This window comes from Podarcis pityusensis (genome assembly GCF_964106645.2).
Source record: "Podarcis pityusensis genome assembly, contig: HAP1_SCAFFOLD_114, whole genome shotgun sequence".
NCBI lineage: Eukaryota > Metazoa > Chordata > Lepidosauria > Squamata > Lacertidae > Podarcis > Podarcis pityusensis.
Genome location: NW_028293326.1, coordinates 85,253 through 97,721, shown reverse-complemented (window position 1 = coordinate 97,721; position 12,469 = coordinate 85,253). Strand labels below are relative to the sequence as shown.

General features: G+C 38.6%; 1 protein-coding gene and 1 long non-coding RNA gene across 2 annotated transcripts in view; both read right to left on the bottom strand.

Annotated features, from left to right (window-relative positions):
• ADGRA3 (adhesion G protein-coupled receptor A3) overlaps nt 1–12,469 on the bottom strand; it is a 43,686-nt gene that overhangs the window by 18,070 nt on the left and 13,147 nt on the right. Inside the window, exons 3-8 of the mRNA XM_081024402.1 lie at nt 8,819–8,890; nt 8,069–8,140; nt 6,972–7,043; nt 6,263–6,423; nt 5,562–5,775; nt 5,135–5,299 (exon numbers count right to left, since the gene is read on the bottom strand). Of these exons, the coding sequence (XP_080880528.1) occupies nt 5,135–5,299; nt 5,562–5,775; nt 6,263–6,423; nt 6,972–7,043; nt 8,069–8,140; nt 8,819–8,890 (756 nt within the window). The remainder of the gene's footprint in view (nt 1–5,134; nt 5,300–5,561; nt 5,776–6,262; nt 6,424–6,971; nt 7,044–8,068; nt 8,141–8,818; nt 8,891–12,469) is intronic.
• LOC308469085 lies at nt 4,062–5,128 on the bottom strand. Its single transcript, XR_013981993.1, has 2 exons — nt 4,905–5,128; nt 4,062–4,676 (listed from the first exon to the last, which is right to left on the bottom strand). It is a non-coding gene; the product is annotated as an uncharacterized lncRNA (long non-coding RNA).

Sequence of the window (12,469 nt, the reverse complement as noted above, 5' to 3'; positions counted from 1 at the left end):
AACACTACTGTATTTTAAACATAAAGGCTACAATCTTTTGCACACTTTCTTGTTTGGGAGTAACTTCCACTGAAATCTGTACGTTTTACTCTTGAATAAACATTCACAGGATTGTTTTAGAGGACTGATACACCAATGAAAATGATCAACCAATTAACTACATTATTAATTAGGCCCTTGTGGAAAGTATCTAATTTACACATGTTTATACCAAATTCACATAATGTTGATATACCAGACGGTTCACAACCCCCAAAAAAGTTATACACAGAAACCTCTCAAATCCCAGAATTTATCTTTTTTTGGGGGGGGGGGATGCTTTTATTTTCCCCTTTTGGATCTAAGCATGTTGAGAAAATTATTATTTCTATGTATTAACACACAAGTTTAGCTAAAGTATTCAATGATATTCTTCAAGATACTCTACAGAAATGTGTAGAGTAAGAAAGTGAAACCTATTATTTCCACAAAGTTAAAGAACTAACATAGGTCTGCCTTTTTTTTCTTGAAACACTGTTCTTGCAACTACTGATACTTGGTTTATTGAGAGTTTGCCTGTGAGTGAGTTAAACTGGCAGTTTAACTATTCCTTAGGTATAAATCGTAACTGTCTTTCGGGAAGATTTTAAGACCTCAAAACAGATACCATTTATCTTTGATGACGATAAACAGTAACAATGGAAAACACTCATGTGTTTATTGGATTTTTAGACAAGCACCAATACAATCCTTTACATACAATGTTGACTCATTATTAGAAACCTTTCCAAAAGTGTAAATTGCACCAGTTTTGACAGCTTTAAAATTTTGAAGAGGGCAACGAAAATGATCAAGGGAACAGTAGAATATTTTCTCTATAAGGAAAAGATAAAAAAGCATCTGGAGATTTTTAGGTGTAGACAAAGGACTAAGGGAAAGACACAATAGAGGTTTCCAAAATTATGAACAGGGTGGAGATTATAATATAAATTTTCTTCCTTTTCCTTGAATATAATGATAGAACTTGGGGACACTCAGTGAAATTCAGGGGTAGTAAATTCAGAACAGAAAATTCAAAACTTGCGAAATTCACTGCCACAAGGACGTTATTTAAAGCATATGTATCCTGAATTGAGGGACTTAATATGGCTTACACCACACAATCAATATTTTTTGTGAAAATATTAAACACACAGCACGTAACAGTAAGCAAAATTAAAGAAACGAACGGCAGTAGAGACTCAAGCTAAGCTAAAACAAGCAAAGGAAGAGTTCTATGTCAAACACCTACAGGCCACAGGTCTGCCAGGACAACAAAGTTTTCAGTTTTGTGCAGAGAAGCCTTAGAGAGGCCACAAAAATCTCCCAGGGTAAGAAGGCATCTCATGGGGAAACCCTATCCCACATTCCTACCAACCGAATGAGTGCCAAAGGTTAAGATGGGTTTTAGAAAAGAAGCAGTTAAACTCATAGAGATCAGATCAGTGGCTATTAGCCTTAACGGAAAAATGGAACTTTTATATTAAGAGCCTGTGAACTGAAAAACAGTTTGGGGAAAACAAACAGGAGACAGCTCTTGCCTTCATGCCCTTTCTATAGGCATCCCAGAAACATTCAGCAGGCCATTGTTGAAAACAGAATGCTAGACTAGATGAACCTTTGGTTTGATTCACCAGAGCTGCCAGGTTCTTAACTATTTTCAGGAAAATCCTGAAAGAAAGATGTGCTAAAATAAACGTGAATGGTTTTTCCAAAATTGGTTTGCTATTTTACATTTTGCCATGGTGAGAACTAACAGGATTCTGTTTGTGCATGATGCACAAAATAAATGCAGTTGTAGAAAAGCATACTGCTGCGTAAATACTGAGCTAGTCTTTTTTCAATTTGAAAAGGACAATCAAACTGAAATGAATGAAGTATAGCTAATACATATGTCCTTCTTTCTTTGCTTGAATATACTATTTTCTCCCTAGAGAAGAGATGCATTTAAGTTCTTCTACTTCAGTATGAAATAGCTTCTAAGCAGAATCAAAATAGACACTTCCAGCTATGCTGTAGCCGTCCAAACCAAGAACAATAAAGGTAAATGTTCCTAGGTGCATTTACAGCCATCTGCTCAGAATAATTTCCTTTACAAGTCAGAGCCTGCTTTCTGTATGGCCTCAAAAGGTGAAATATAGCTCTTTGTTATTGCTTTTTCTATACCACAGATAGAAGGTTTTTGCAGTAAACCCAGCTCTAGTGAACCTCCTGATAAAATGAATGTTTCCAGAAATTGTGTTTCCTTCCAATGAATTCCAGAGAGGCAAAATCCTATTAAACTGAACAATCACTGCTAAGCACAGGTTAATTTAATAGAGAATGCTCAAAAAACAAGCTTTACCATCTGTTTTTACCTCTAATTGTAAGTCCAAAACGAACAATTCACAATTGTATTTTAAAAGTTATTTAAATTCCTCTGCATTTTTTTTTCATAAACACTGCCAGAAACTTTCTTATATTTTTTATCTTCTCAACTCAACACAGCATTTCCTATAAATGGAAAAGGTTGCACCAGGGAAAGGACTAAAGTAACAGGAGAAGGGCAAACATGGCTTGGCTCCAAAGAACTACTTGAGGCATTTAAGGGCCTGGAGATGGCTAATGAAATTTTACACCTTTCATCTTTGAACTGTTGAAATACCACACACACAGGCCACTTCCTCCAAATGTTGTATCACAAAATTGCTTTTAAAGCACCTCTCAATTTCAGCAGAGATCTGTGATGCAGTAATTGAAGGTTGGAGAACCAAAAGTACCAATCTCCCTTAGGTACACAGAATTAGAGTAGTTTTGATCCATGGTCTTACTGAAAAGTTGACCAATGCAAACCTCACATATATTTTGAGCATATAACGGCCGCCATTTCCTAAGGGCATATCTTCCTGTAAAACTCACCTGGTCACCTCTGACAAGCAAGAAATGCTTGAAAGTAAAACAGGCAAAAGGGGGTCTTTCATTCCCTCTTTTGAACAATCAATCCCAGTTTGTATGTCAAATGGACCAGGATATAAGCACCAAAGCCTTGAGAGGACTGAGCTAGGAAGGAAGCAAGTCAGAGCCTGGTTTGTGTGAACAACATACAATTGTGGTTTGTTTCCCTCAAACAAACCATGAGTGCTAAGCCAAGAACAAATCTTGGTTTCCCTCAAGAAGTAAACCACAAGCCCAGGTTCACATAAAACCACCATTTCCTTCACAGTGCAGCATGAGCAAGGGAGAAGACTGAAGCAACAGTATTTGAGCAGCATGCTACTCATTCAGCTTAAACCATAGTTTACTTCACCTATGTTTTAATATGACAAGCAAGCCAAGTCAGTGTCTCACAAATGAGTTTCGTAGGAATAAGCAAGCAAACAAGCTAATAAACGATTTGTGGGTTATACATGCAAGGTATTAAGCCTTAACTTGAAATCAAGGCATTTTATTCATTTACTTGACAAGGTTTATATACCGCTTGACAAAAAACTTCTAAGCTGTGCAGTCTTATATCCTGCATAAAAAAAAACCTTCCAGTAGCACCTTTAAGACCAACTAAGTTAGTTCTTGGTATGAGCTTTCGTGTGCAAGCACACTTCTTCAGATATTCTTCTTCAGATACACTTCTTCTTATATCCTGCAGTTCATAGTATATGTATGTTTCCACCACATGGAAGAGATATCCACGTACAAAATCATCCTATGCAAAGTGATTCTGATTTGGAGGTGGGGAGAGGGAATGACAGGGACAGGCTAACAAAAATCAAAAGACAAATGGCCTCTACACTGACTTACTTCACTTCACAGTACGCACTACTGCTAGAAAGTGCAACAGACGTAAGTTAGAAAAGGCGTTACCTTACACAGAGAGACTCTAACTGTTATGGCTGGCACCTCCAGAGGCAATGTGCTGTTAGTGTAACCAGCAGCAAAGAGGTCAGAATGGAAAAGGTGAAGAAAGAAACAAGTGCAAAATGAAGGTGAGTGTGTGCAATGTCCAACAGTAATTAACATCGCCTAGATGCAGATAGTGGTTGTTACATCTATTACACTTACTGCTTGAACACAGTAATATGCAAACTGGTTAAGTGACTGAACAAATAAACCAAGAGCAGGGAACCTTCTTCAGTCAAGGGGCCACATTCTCATCTGGGCAACCTTCCAGGGGCAAGGCCAGGGGCAAAGGTGAGCAAAGAGGCAAATGTACATTTTACCTTTGTACAGGACGCCTCTCTATCTTCCATTAAGGCAACCAGGAAGAGTGATCACATTCTAGCCAGGCAAAAGCACATAAGGAGGGTATGAATTGAGGCAGATTTAGGGAAGTGTGACCGGTTCAGTCACACTGGGCGCAGAGACTTGGGGGAGCTGCAGGGGATGAAGCAACTATTATTTAGAATGGAGCACAAGAGGCACCAAATTTTGTCATCCCAAAGGGCACTGCTGAAATTTGAGATCCCAAGGTCCGCCACTGGTATAAAATAAGGGATGTGCATTAGGAAGTATCTGAAGAGCCACGCAGAGGCCAGGAGGGCTGGATTTGGCCTCTTCTTGTGAGGTTTCCACCCCTTAAATAATCTAAGTGGTGTTTCTAGATAATGTTTTATATTTCAGTCCACCTCAGCAACTTTTTATTTTTTTAAGTTAAATCAAGGCTACTTATTCTACATTAATACCAGCTTTGTACAGTGGTACTTCAGGTTACATACGCTTCAGGTTACAGACTCTGCTAACCCAGAAATAGTACCTCGGGTTAAGAACTTTGCTTCAGGATGAGAACAGAAATCGTGCTCCGGCAGCGCAGCAGCAGCGGGAGGCCCTGTTAGCTAAAGTGGTACCTCAGGTTAAGAACCGTTTCAGGTTAAGAACGGACTTCCGGAACGAATTAAGTACTTAACCCGAGGTACCACTGTACTTTTAACTGATATTTTTAATCTGAAGGAGTTGTGATGGCTTTCTCCCAACAAGGAGGCCCAATAAATAAGACACTGGCTCTTCATTTCCTTATCTAATGCAACTGAGAGTCATGATAACTCACCCTTTATCATAAAGGAGAACAGAATCAGGTAACATTTGAACTCAAAAGCAATCTGTAAGAGCAGCAGACACATTCTCCTTCAAAGCTGTCATCACCAACCTGAAGTCGCCTTTGTTGTTGACAACTCTTTCCGGCGGGCAGTACTGCGCAGAGCTGTTCAATACCACTATGTCAACAGTCCTTGAATTATTCCCACGTCTGGTGTGCACATGACACCCCCAGTTTCCAGTAGATCCAGCTTGAATGTTTGAGATGGTCAGAGCACTAAGGTAAAAGGCAAAACCAGCATTCAAGAGCAAGTAAACATTTTTTTTTTAAAGGTGAATAAATGCCTGCTTTGCCAAAGATATCTACTAGAATAGAGCTTGCAAACATAAGGCCCGCCAGATGTCATTTGACTCAAACTTCGATCAGTCCCAGAAAACACAGCCGATGGTCAGGGATGATGGGAGTTGGAGCCCAATAACATCTGAAGGGCCACAAGTTGACCACCTGTTCTGGAAGAAACTACAGCCCAAATCCTCACCTTGCAATGAGTGAGCAGTTATGGATCATGTTTTTTTCAACAAAAATGCCTTGGGATTCATCAGTTTCAACTATCTTCCCATCCTGGTACCACAGAACCTGCATGTCCTGATCAATATACGAAGCCATACATTGGAAAGGCAGGCTGTCTCCTTCAAATACAACCTGACGATGAGAGGGAGTCATGTAGAAAGATGGTAATTCCAGAGGGGGGTCTGTATTCCATTGAAACAAAACACCATGTTTTAGATCAATATAGTGTATTTACTGAATGTAAAATAAAAAATTCTTTTAGAGAATTGCCATGTCATATAACCAGAAGCAGCATCAGCCTAAAAGGAATGATAATTACAAAATATTAGATTGCACTTACTGCAAGTTAAAGATTCTCAAACTACCAGCCAACCTGGTCTTATATTGAAAATATTAATTTAAATACAAGAGTAACACCTAAAGTTGAATGTCACACTGGTTGTCTAAACCTCAACTTCATGTATTATGTTTATTGTTCCTGGGGCCGTCTATCGCTGTCCTCAAAGACAGAGGGGGTAAATGGGCTAAACTTATTTTTTCCTTTTTTTAAAAAAGAACACTTAGGCCTTGGTGTTAGTGCAAAAGTACCAAACTGAGTGAGAAGAAGGGAAAGGTGCACTTTGGGAATAGTTATTAAGAGTCAGCATTGCTTTGTTATAATGTTCTTACCACAAGTTAGAAGACCTTGCTTAACACTCAAAACTGGTTGAGCCTGCAGTGACTTGGGGTAAGCACATCTGGTCTCACGAACAGTTATATTTCTTTCTTGCAACCACTGCTGCATCCACAAAATATTACAGTCACAAAGTAGATAATCAGTCTGAAATTCACTGGAAGAAACAAAAGACAGATTTTTGTTTTTTAAAGAGGCAAAATCCCACTGAAACCGGTATAAATTTGGTGTATATAACTGAGCTATTTCCAAATATTTGTAATCAATCAACAGCCCAACTCTGCATTACTGAAAATACTCAACTAGGTATTTTGGCCATATAAATTCAGTAGATCATTTGTCCATGCGTACCTTCTTAAGTCACTTGTAACATTACAGTGGCCTAAAGAACAGCCAACAACTCTTCCATTTGCCTAAACTTTTACACTTGGTTATCCTTTCATACTTGGTTATCTGGAAGGAATTCTTATATGCCACAGGACACCTGGGAGGTGCTGTTAATATTCCTAAGTTCATACTTGCTCAGTACAATACTTGTAGTTTTAAGAAACAACAACAAAAAAATCATAATGCCTGAGGCAAAACTGGCTTTTCAGTAAAATAAAATGAAATCTAATTTGGTTATGTTCTGTACTTAATTTTAACACCAATATCTTTTAGCTTTCAAAATTACACCAAAAAAACCTCACCCAGATTCACACTTACAGAGATTTCAGTGATGTAAGATGATCAAATGTTCCTTGCGCAAGTGAGGAAAACAGGTTTCCCGAAAGATTTCTAGGAAAGTTTAAAACAGTGACATTAGATACGTACAAGTGGGACTGACAACAAACTTGTTGCAGTGTAGGGTGTTGTTATTCAGGGTTTAATTCTTCCCCCCCCTCCCCCCAGTTTTCCATTCCACCTCTCCAACTGTGAGCATTCCATGCCCACAGACCAAACTCAATCCTTGCTTTTGGGAATTTATCTCTCCCTCCCCCCAGTATAGATTCAGGTAGGTAGCTGTGTTGGTCTGAAATATATAAAATATATAAAATATATTATTCGCGCGCGTGTGTGTGTGTGTGTGTGTGTGTATATATATATTATTCTTCAGTGTATCTGATGCACACGAAAGCTTATACCAAGATCAAACTTAGTTGGTCTCTAAGGTGCTACTGGGCTCCTTATTATTTTTTTATATATCCCCCCCCCCCCAGTATATTTTACCTAAAAGTATTTTGTATTTCTGCAAACCTCGGCACTCCCAAGCCACCTGACATCTTCCTCTTATGGTGCTTTTTTGGATCAGCACTTGGAAGACTGAGATTGCTATTAGTACACAGCAAGTGTTCAGTCAGCTTCAGAGAAAGCCTTGTGCTATTCTGGACTATTCTGGATCAAAAACGTAGATTATTCTCAATTCCAATTGTAACTCATTACACAAACCATCATTATGGTGGGGGCTGCCCCTTAAGCAAGTACTGGTATGCATGTATCTCACCCATGTCTAGTTCTCTGTCTAGCCAGGCCAGCACGAGGAAAAATATTACAGTGTAATTGGCCAAACAATCGCAGCAGGGGAAGTTGAATCTTTGGGTGAATAATGTGGACTATAAAGCTGTTTTACAAACCATGTATTCCTAACTCAAAATAAACATACATTTTGAGTTAGGAATACATGGTTTGTAAAACAGAATTCCAGATAAGGATTTTGAAATCCTTATACGAACAATAGGCTACCAATTTAGCTAGCAAAGGAGTTTACTAAAAGCTTAATTCAAATTATTGCTAAGAATAATATTTAACAGAATAATACTTACAACCGAACGAGATTTGCAAGTTCTTTAAATATATCTGCATTCAGGCATCCTATTTGGTTGTTTGTTAGGTCTCTGTTCAAAATGGAGAAAAAAAAAACCCAAAATGCTTCATTTTACCATGCAACATGTAACTCATAATTTAATTCAAGTAATTTTAATTCACCCCAAAAAATCAGTAATCGAAACCAGAATTTAGATTGTGATCAAGCAAGCCCCTTGGAATTCAATATGAGTTACTTCTGCATAGACATAGTTGGACTGCTCTGTAAGGCACAAAATTTAGGGGTGTCCATTTGAATCCTGGTCATTCAGTATGTCAGATTTGCAGGGAAGACTAATATCTACACAGAAGCAAGCCCCACTGAGTTCACTCAGGCCAGTTCCTAGGTAAGTGTGTATGTCTTAAAACACACAATTTTTCTGAATATAATAATGGAGGGAGAGAAGAGCACTGCATTATTTTCTTTTTAAAAAATAAAATAAAATGCCCAAGCACCTTATGATTTCTTTACCTTCTCCAGATCAACTTTTTTAAAAAAAGATGGGGCAACAAGAACTGCATACAGTACTCTAGAGCAGTGAACAGTATAGATTTAAACAACAGTAATATAACATTGCAAAGTAAGAGGTCTTGTGCCTATGGCTTAAGGGCTTTTTTAAAAGATCAGAGAAGCTTTAGTTCAGACTACATTTAAATTGCTACTTTCTGACATTCCATTTAATTCCAGGTTAACAAATGTAAATACTTACAGTCTTTTTAGAGATGAAAGTCCTACAAAAGCTCCTGGATCTATAGTGCTAATGAGATTGTTCTTAAGGTCCCTGTTTAAAAAAAAAGAAAGAAAATTTCCAAAGTGTACGGATTACGATAGAAAAGTAGTAGTATGACTAAATTTACAAGCTGGATAACCACTTTATAATATAACATAGGTGGGGAAAAAATTAAATACCCACTTCTTGATTTAAATATTTTCTTCAGAGAAATGGGTTAGCATGAAATCCTTCCACTGATTTTCAGCCTAAGTTATGAATGTTCATACCAGCCTCAATCACTGTTTTTTATGGTGATATTTCTTCCATTATCCTGACTCAATGTTAAAGAACCTGAACCTGAGCTGAGTTAGAAGCAGAAAACTCTTTTTTAAAAAAAGCCAAAGGATTTAATCTTTCCCCACATGAGCAAAATGCCTGCATACAGAGGGGTCTCCAAAAGGCTTAACAAAGCCTTGCCATCTCCTCCCAACAGCACATCTTTGGAACACATGCAGTTTTACACCAGGCTTCCTCGACTAAAGCTTGGACAGGTTTGAGAGAGAGAGAGAGAATGTCAACATCCCATTACTTCCCATAAATCCCTGGTGTGCATCCACACTTGTGCAGGTATAAAGGCAAGAGTGGAAAAGCAAATCTGTTCTTCCCTACTGGGATTCTTACACCCATGTTGAGAAAAAATGTGCCCAAAGAGTTTACATCTAATTTGAAACAAAAGCTCTCTCTCAATAACACAGTAAATCAAAAAGTAACAATGAAGTAATGATGGCATATAAAATAAATTCCATGTCTGAAAACCAGAATTCTTTTTTTGCTCTTACCTAGAGATCAATAATATACACAGAATAAAAAGTATATTATGTCTGATTACTCCAGAATCTTATTCAAGAGATGAACACTGGGTTTTCATTACCTTGGTCATCTAACTCATCACTAAACAACACAAGGTATTCACTTTCTCCCCAAATCTCAGTGCTGCTCACTGGTGCCAAACTGCACAACAATAATGAAGTTATAACTGTTAGATTAATAATTCTATGTAAGATATTGGACAAACGCTTTAGGACTGGGGTGAGGGTTCCTTTATGACACCAGCAAACTTTATTCATGCACCTTTGTTCCACATAGGTAATCTAATCCGTAGGTTAGATTACTGGAACACATTATACATAGGGCTGCCTCAGAAGACAGTTTGGAAACTTCAACTGGTGCAGAATTTGGTGATCAGCTTGCTCACTGGGGCAAGATGGTTTGAGCATATTACACCAATCCTGGCCCAACTGCACTGACCGCCAATTAATTTCCAGGCCCAATTCAAAGTGCTGGTGCTGACCTATGAAGTGTTAAATGGTTCAGGACCACAATACTTCAAGGACCGATACTCCTCATATGAACCTACCCAGACCCTGCAATCATCACCTGAGGCTCTTCTTCGTGTGCACCTCCTCCACAAAAGATTTGGAGGGTGGCAGCACAAGAATGGGACTTGTTCTGTGGTGGCTCCCCACTTGTGGAATGCCAGGGGGGCTGGTTACGTATCTTTAGGCTCCAGGCAAAAAGGTTTCTCTTCGGCCAGGAGTTTGGCTGATTAATATTCTATGGCTTTTTAAATGTGTTTGTGGGAAGGAGATTATTTGTTTGTGTTTGCTTAATTATGTATTTTGTATTCTTATTTTATATTTTTCTGTTGTGAACCACCCTGGGATCTTTGGATGAAGGGCAGTATTTAAATTTAATAAAGAATGATGATGATGATGATCTTCTGATAGTGATCTTTATCATTATACTGTGGTTTCACCTCCAAGACAAAATATTGAGTAAAGTTTATCAGAGAAAGCAAAATAGTAAATAGAAGCTTTGGGGAAATGATGCTAAAGCATGACAACAGCAAACACTCTTCAATAAAAACTCAACTGGGACTTCAGGAAGAATTAAAGTAGACTGGGATGAATAACTGGCAGAGCTATCCAAATACAGCCTTTTTGGGGATGCTGTTTGACCCCAAACTTGCCAACTAAGAGTCAAAAGGGCTCTGTGAAGCTGTGCCCTTAGGACACAGCTTCCTGAAAAGTGAATCTAGATGCTGACCTGGGCCCCAGAGAATCAAGCCTGGAACAACATACAAATTCCCAAGCACCATAGCAAATAACACATTTTAAGTTTAGTACTGTATTCTGCATCAAAAACATCTGTTGACATGCTACAAAGATGCACTTTGCAGGTTTACAGTCTCTCTCAGCAACTGCTGCAGTTCCTAAAATAGACAGTAGCTTGTTCAAGTGGGAAGTGACTGCTAAGCGAAGCAACATGCGTTCAGACAATCAATGATTGAAAGCTCCTGGATATATGGTTATAAGCTCCTAAAGAGATCATTGGAACTGACAAAGTTTGTGAAATGCCACATTTATACCCACTGGCGGCAATTCAACACAACATTAGGCATGCCTAAGCTCAATGATTAGAAGGGACTTAAGTGCATAGCTCTGTGCTTGATTACGCTCATCATGTTTGAGCCACAAAACGACAGCATATTTATTTATGTTCTACATTACATTCTGTTTCTAAGGAAAATGTGGTATTTGGGATGAACACAAAATGAAGGAAATGTTAAATCCTTTCCTCAAATACCTTGCAGCTCCTGTTGAACTGCATAAAGAGACTACAGGGCTGTGCTGCATGCAAAAGGTATTGGTTTCAACCCTTGGCAATCCCAGTTAGGGCTAGGAATGGCTTCTATCTGAAACCATGGAAAGCTGCTGTCTCTCAGTGTGGACAATGCTGAACCAGAAAGACCAGTCATCTGACTTGATATAAATCAGCTTTCTGTGTTCTAATGAATAGAAAGAAGTAGGACTATTGTGTGTATAAGAAGCTCAAGGAACATGGAGGCGGGATCTTGAAGAGAGCACATGGAGGTGCATACAAACTCTCATTCTGTGTAATAGCTAATTAAGTACTTAAACGTCCTGTGCGATGATAGACCATTTCTCCATCTGCACACCTGACTTCCCTTTGGCTTCAGGAAAGCAACAGCAGGTTGCCTTGCCCCTCAATTGCAGCTTGGGAATAAGCCTCAATGAATCCAGTGGGATTTGCTTCCAAGTAAATGTGTACTGAATAAAGCTTTAAATAGGAGCATCCTGAATCAAAAATTGTTTTAGGAAGTGATTAAAAAGCAATTTCAGCAATGCTGCAGAAGATCAGGAGCCATTTTAAACAACATTAAACAGGAAGACATTGCTAACCAAAGGGTATAATTCAGAATAGGACTTACTTTTGAGTAAATGTATTTATGATCTCTTTGCATTGCCAATCCCAGCTCAATAATGCTCATTTACTTTTGCTTTGCTGTGGGGATGCTGGTTTACAAACTTGCAGCAAATACGACTTTTAGGTGCAGTGTGAATCCAAAGTTAGAATTCCACTTGCAGCCTCACTGCACAAAAGCAGCATTTCTGTACTGCTAAAAGGCCTTAGGAGGCAGTGAACATTAAAACAATCCTATCTGTCTGCAACCTGTCTTCTCAACGCTCACTCAGTCCTCAATCACTTTAGACAAATTCTTCCTTTATGCTCCGAATACTTTCCCCCACTCCTCCCCCAAAAGAAAAGCAAAATAATTTAGAGTAG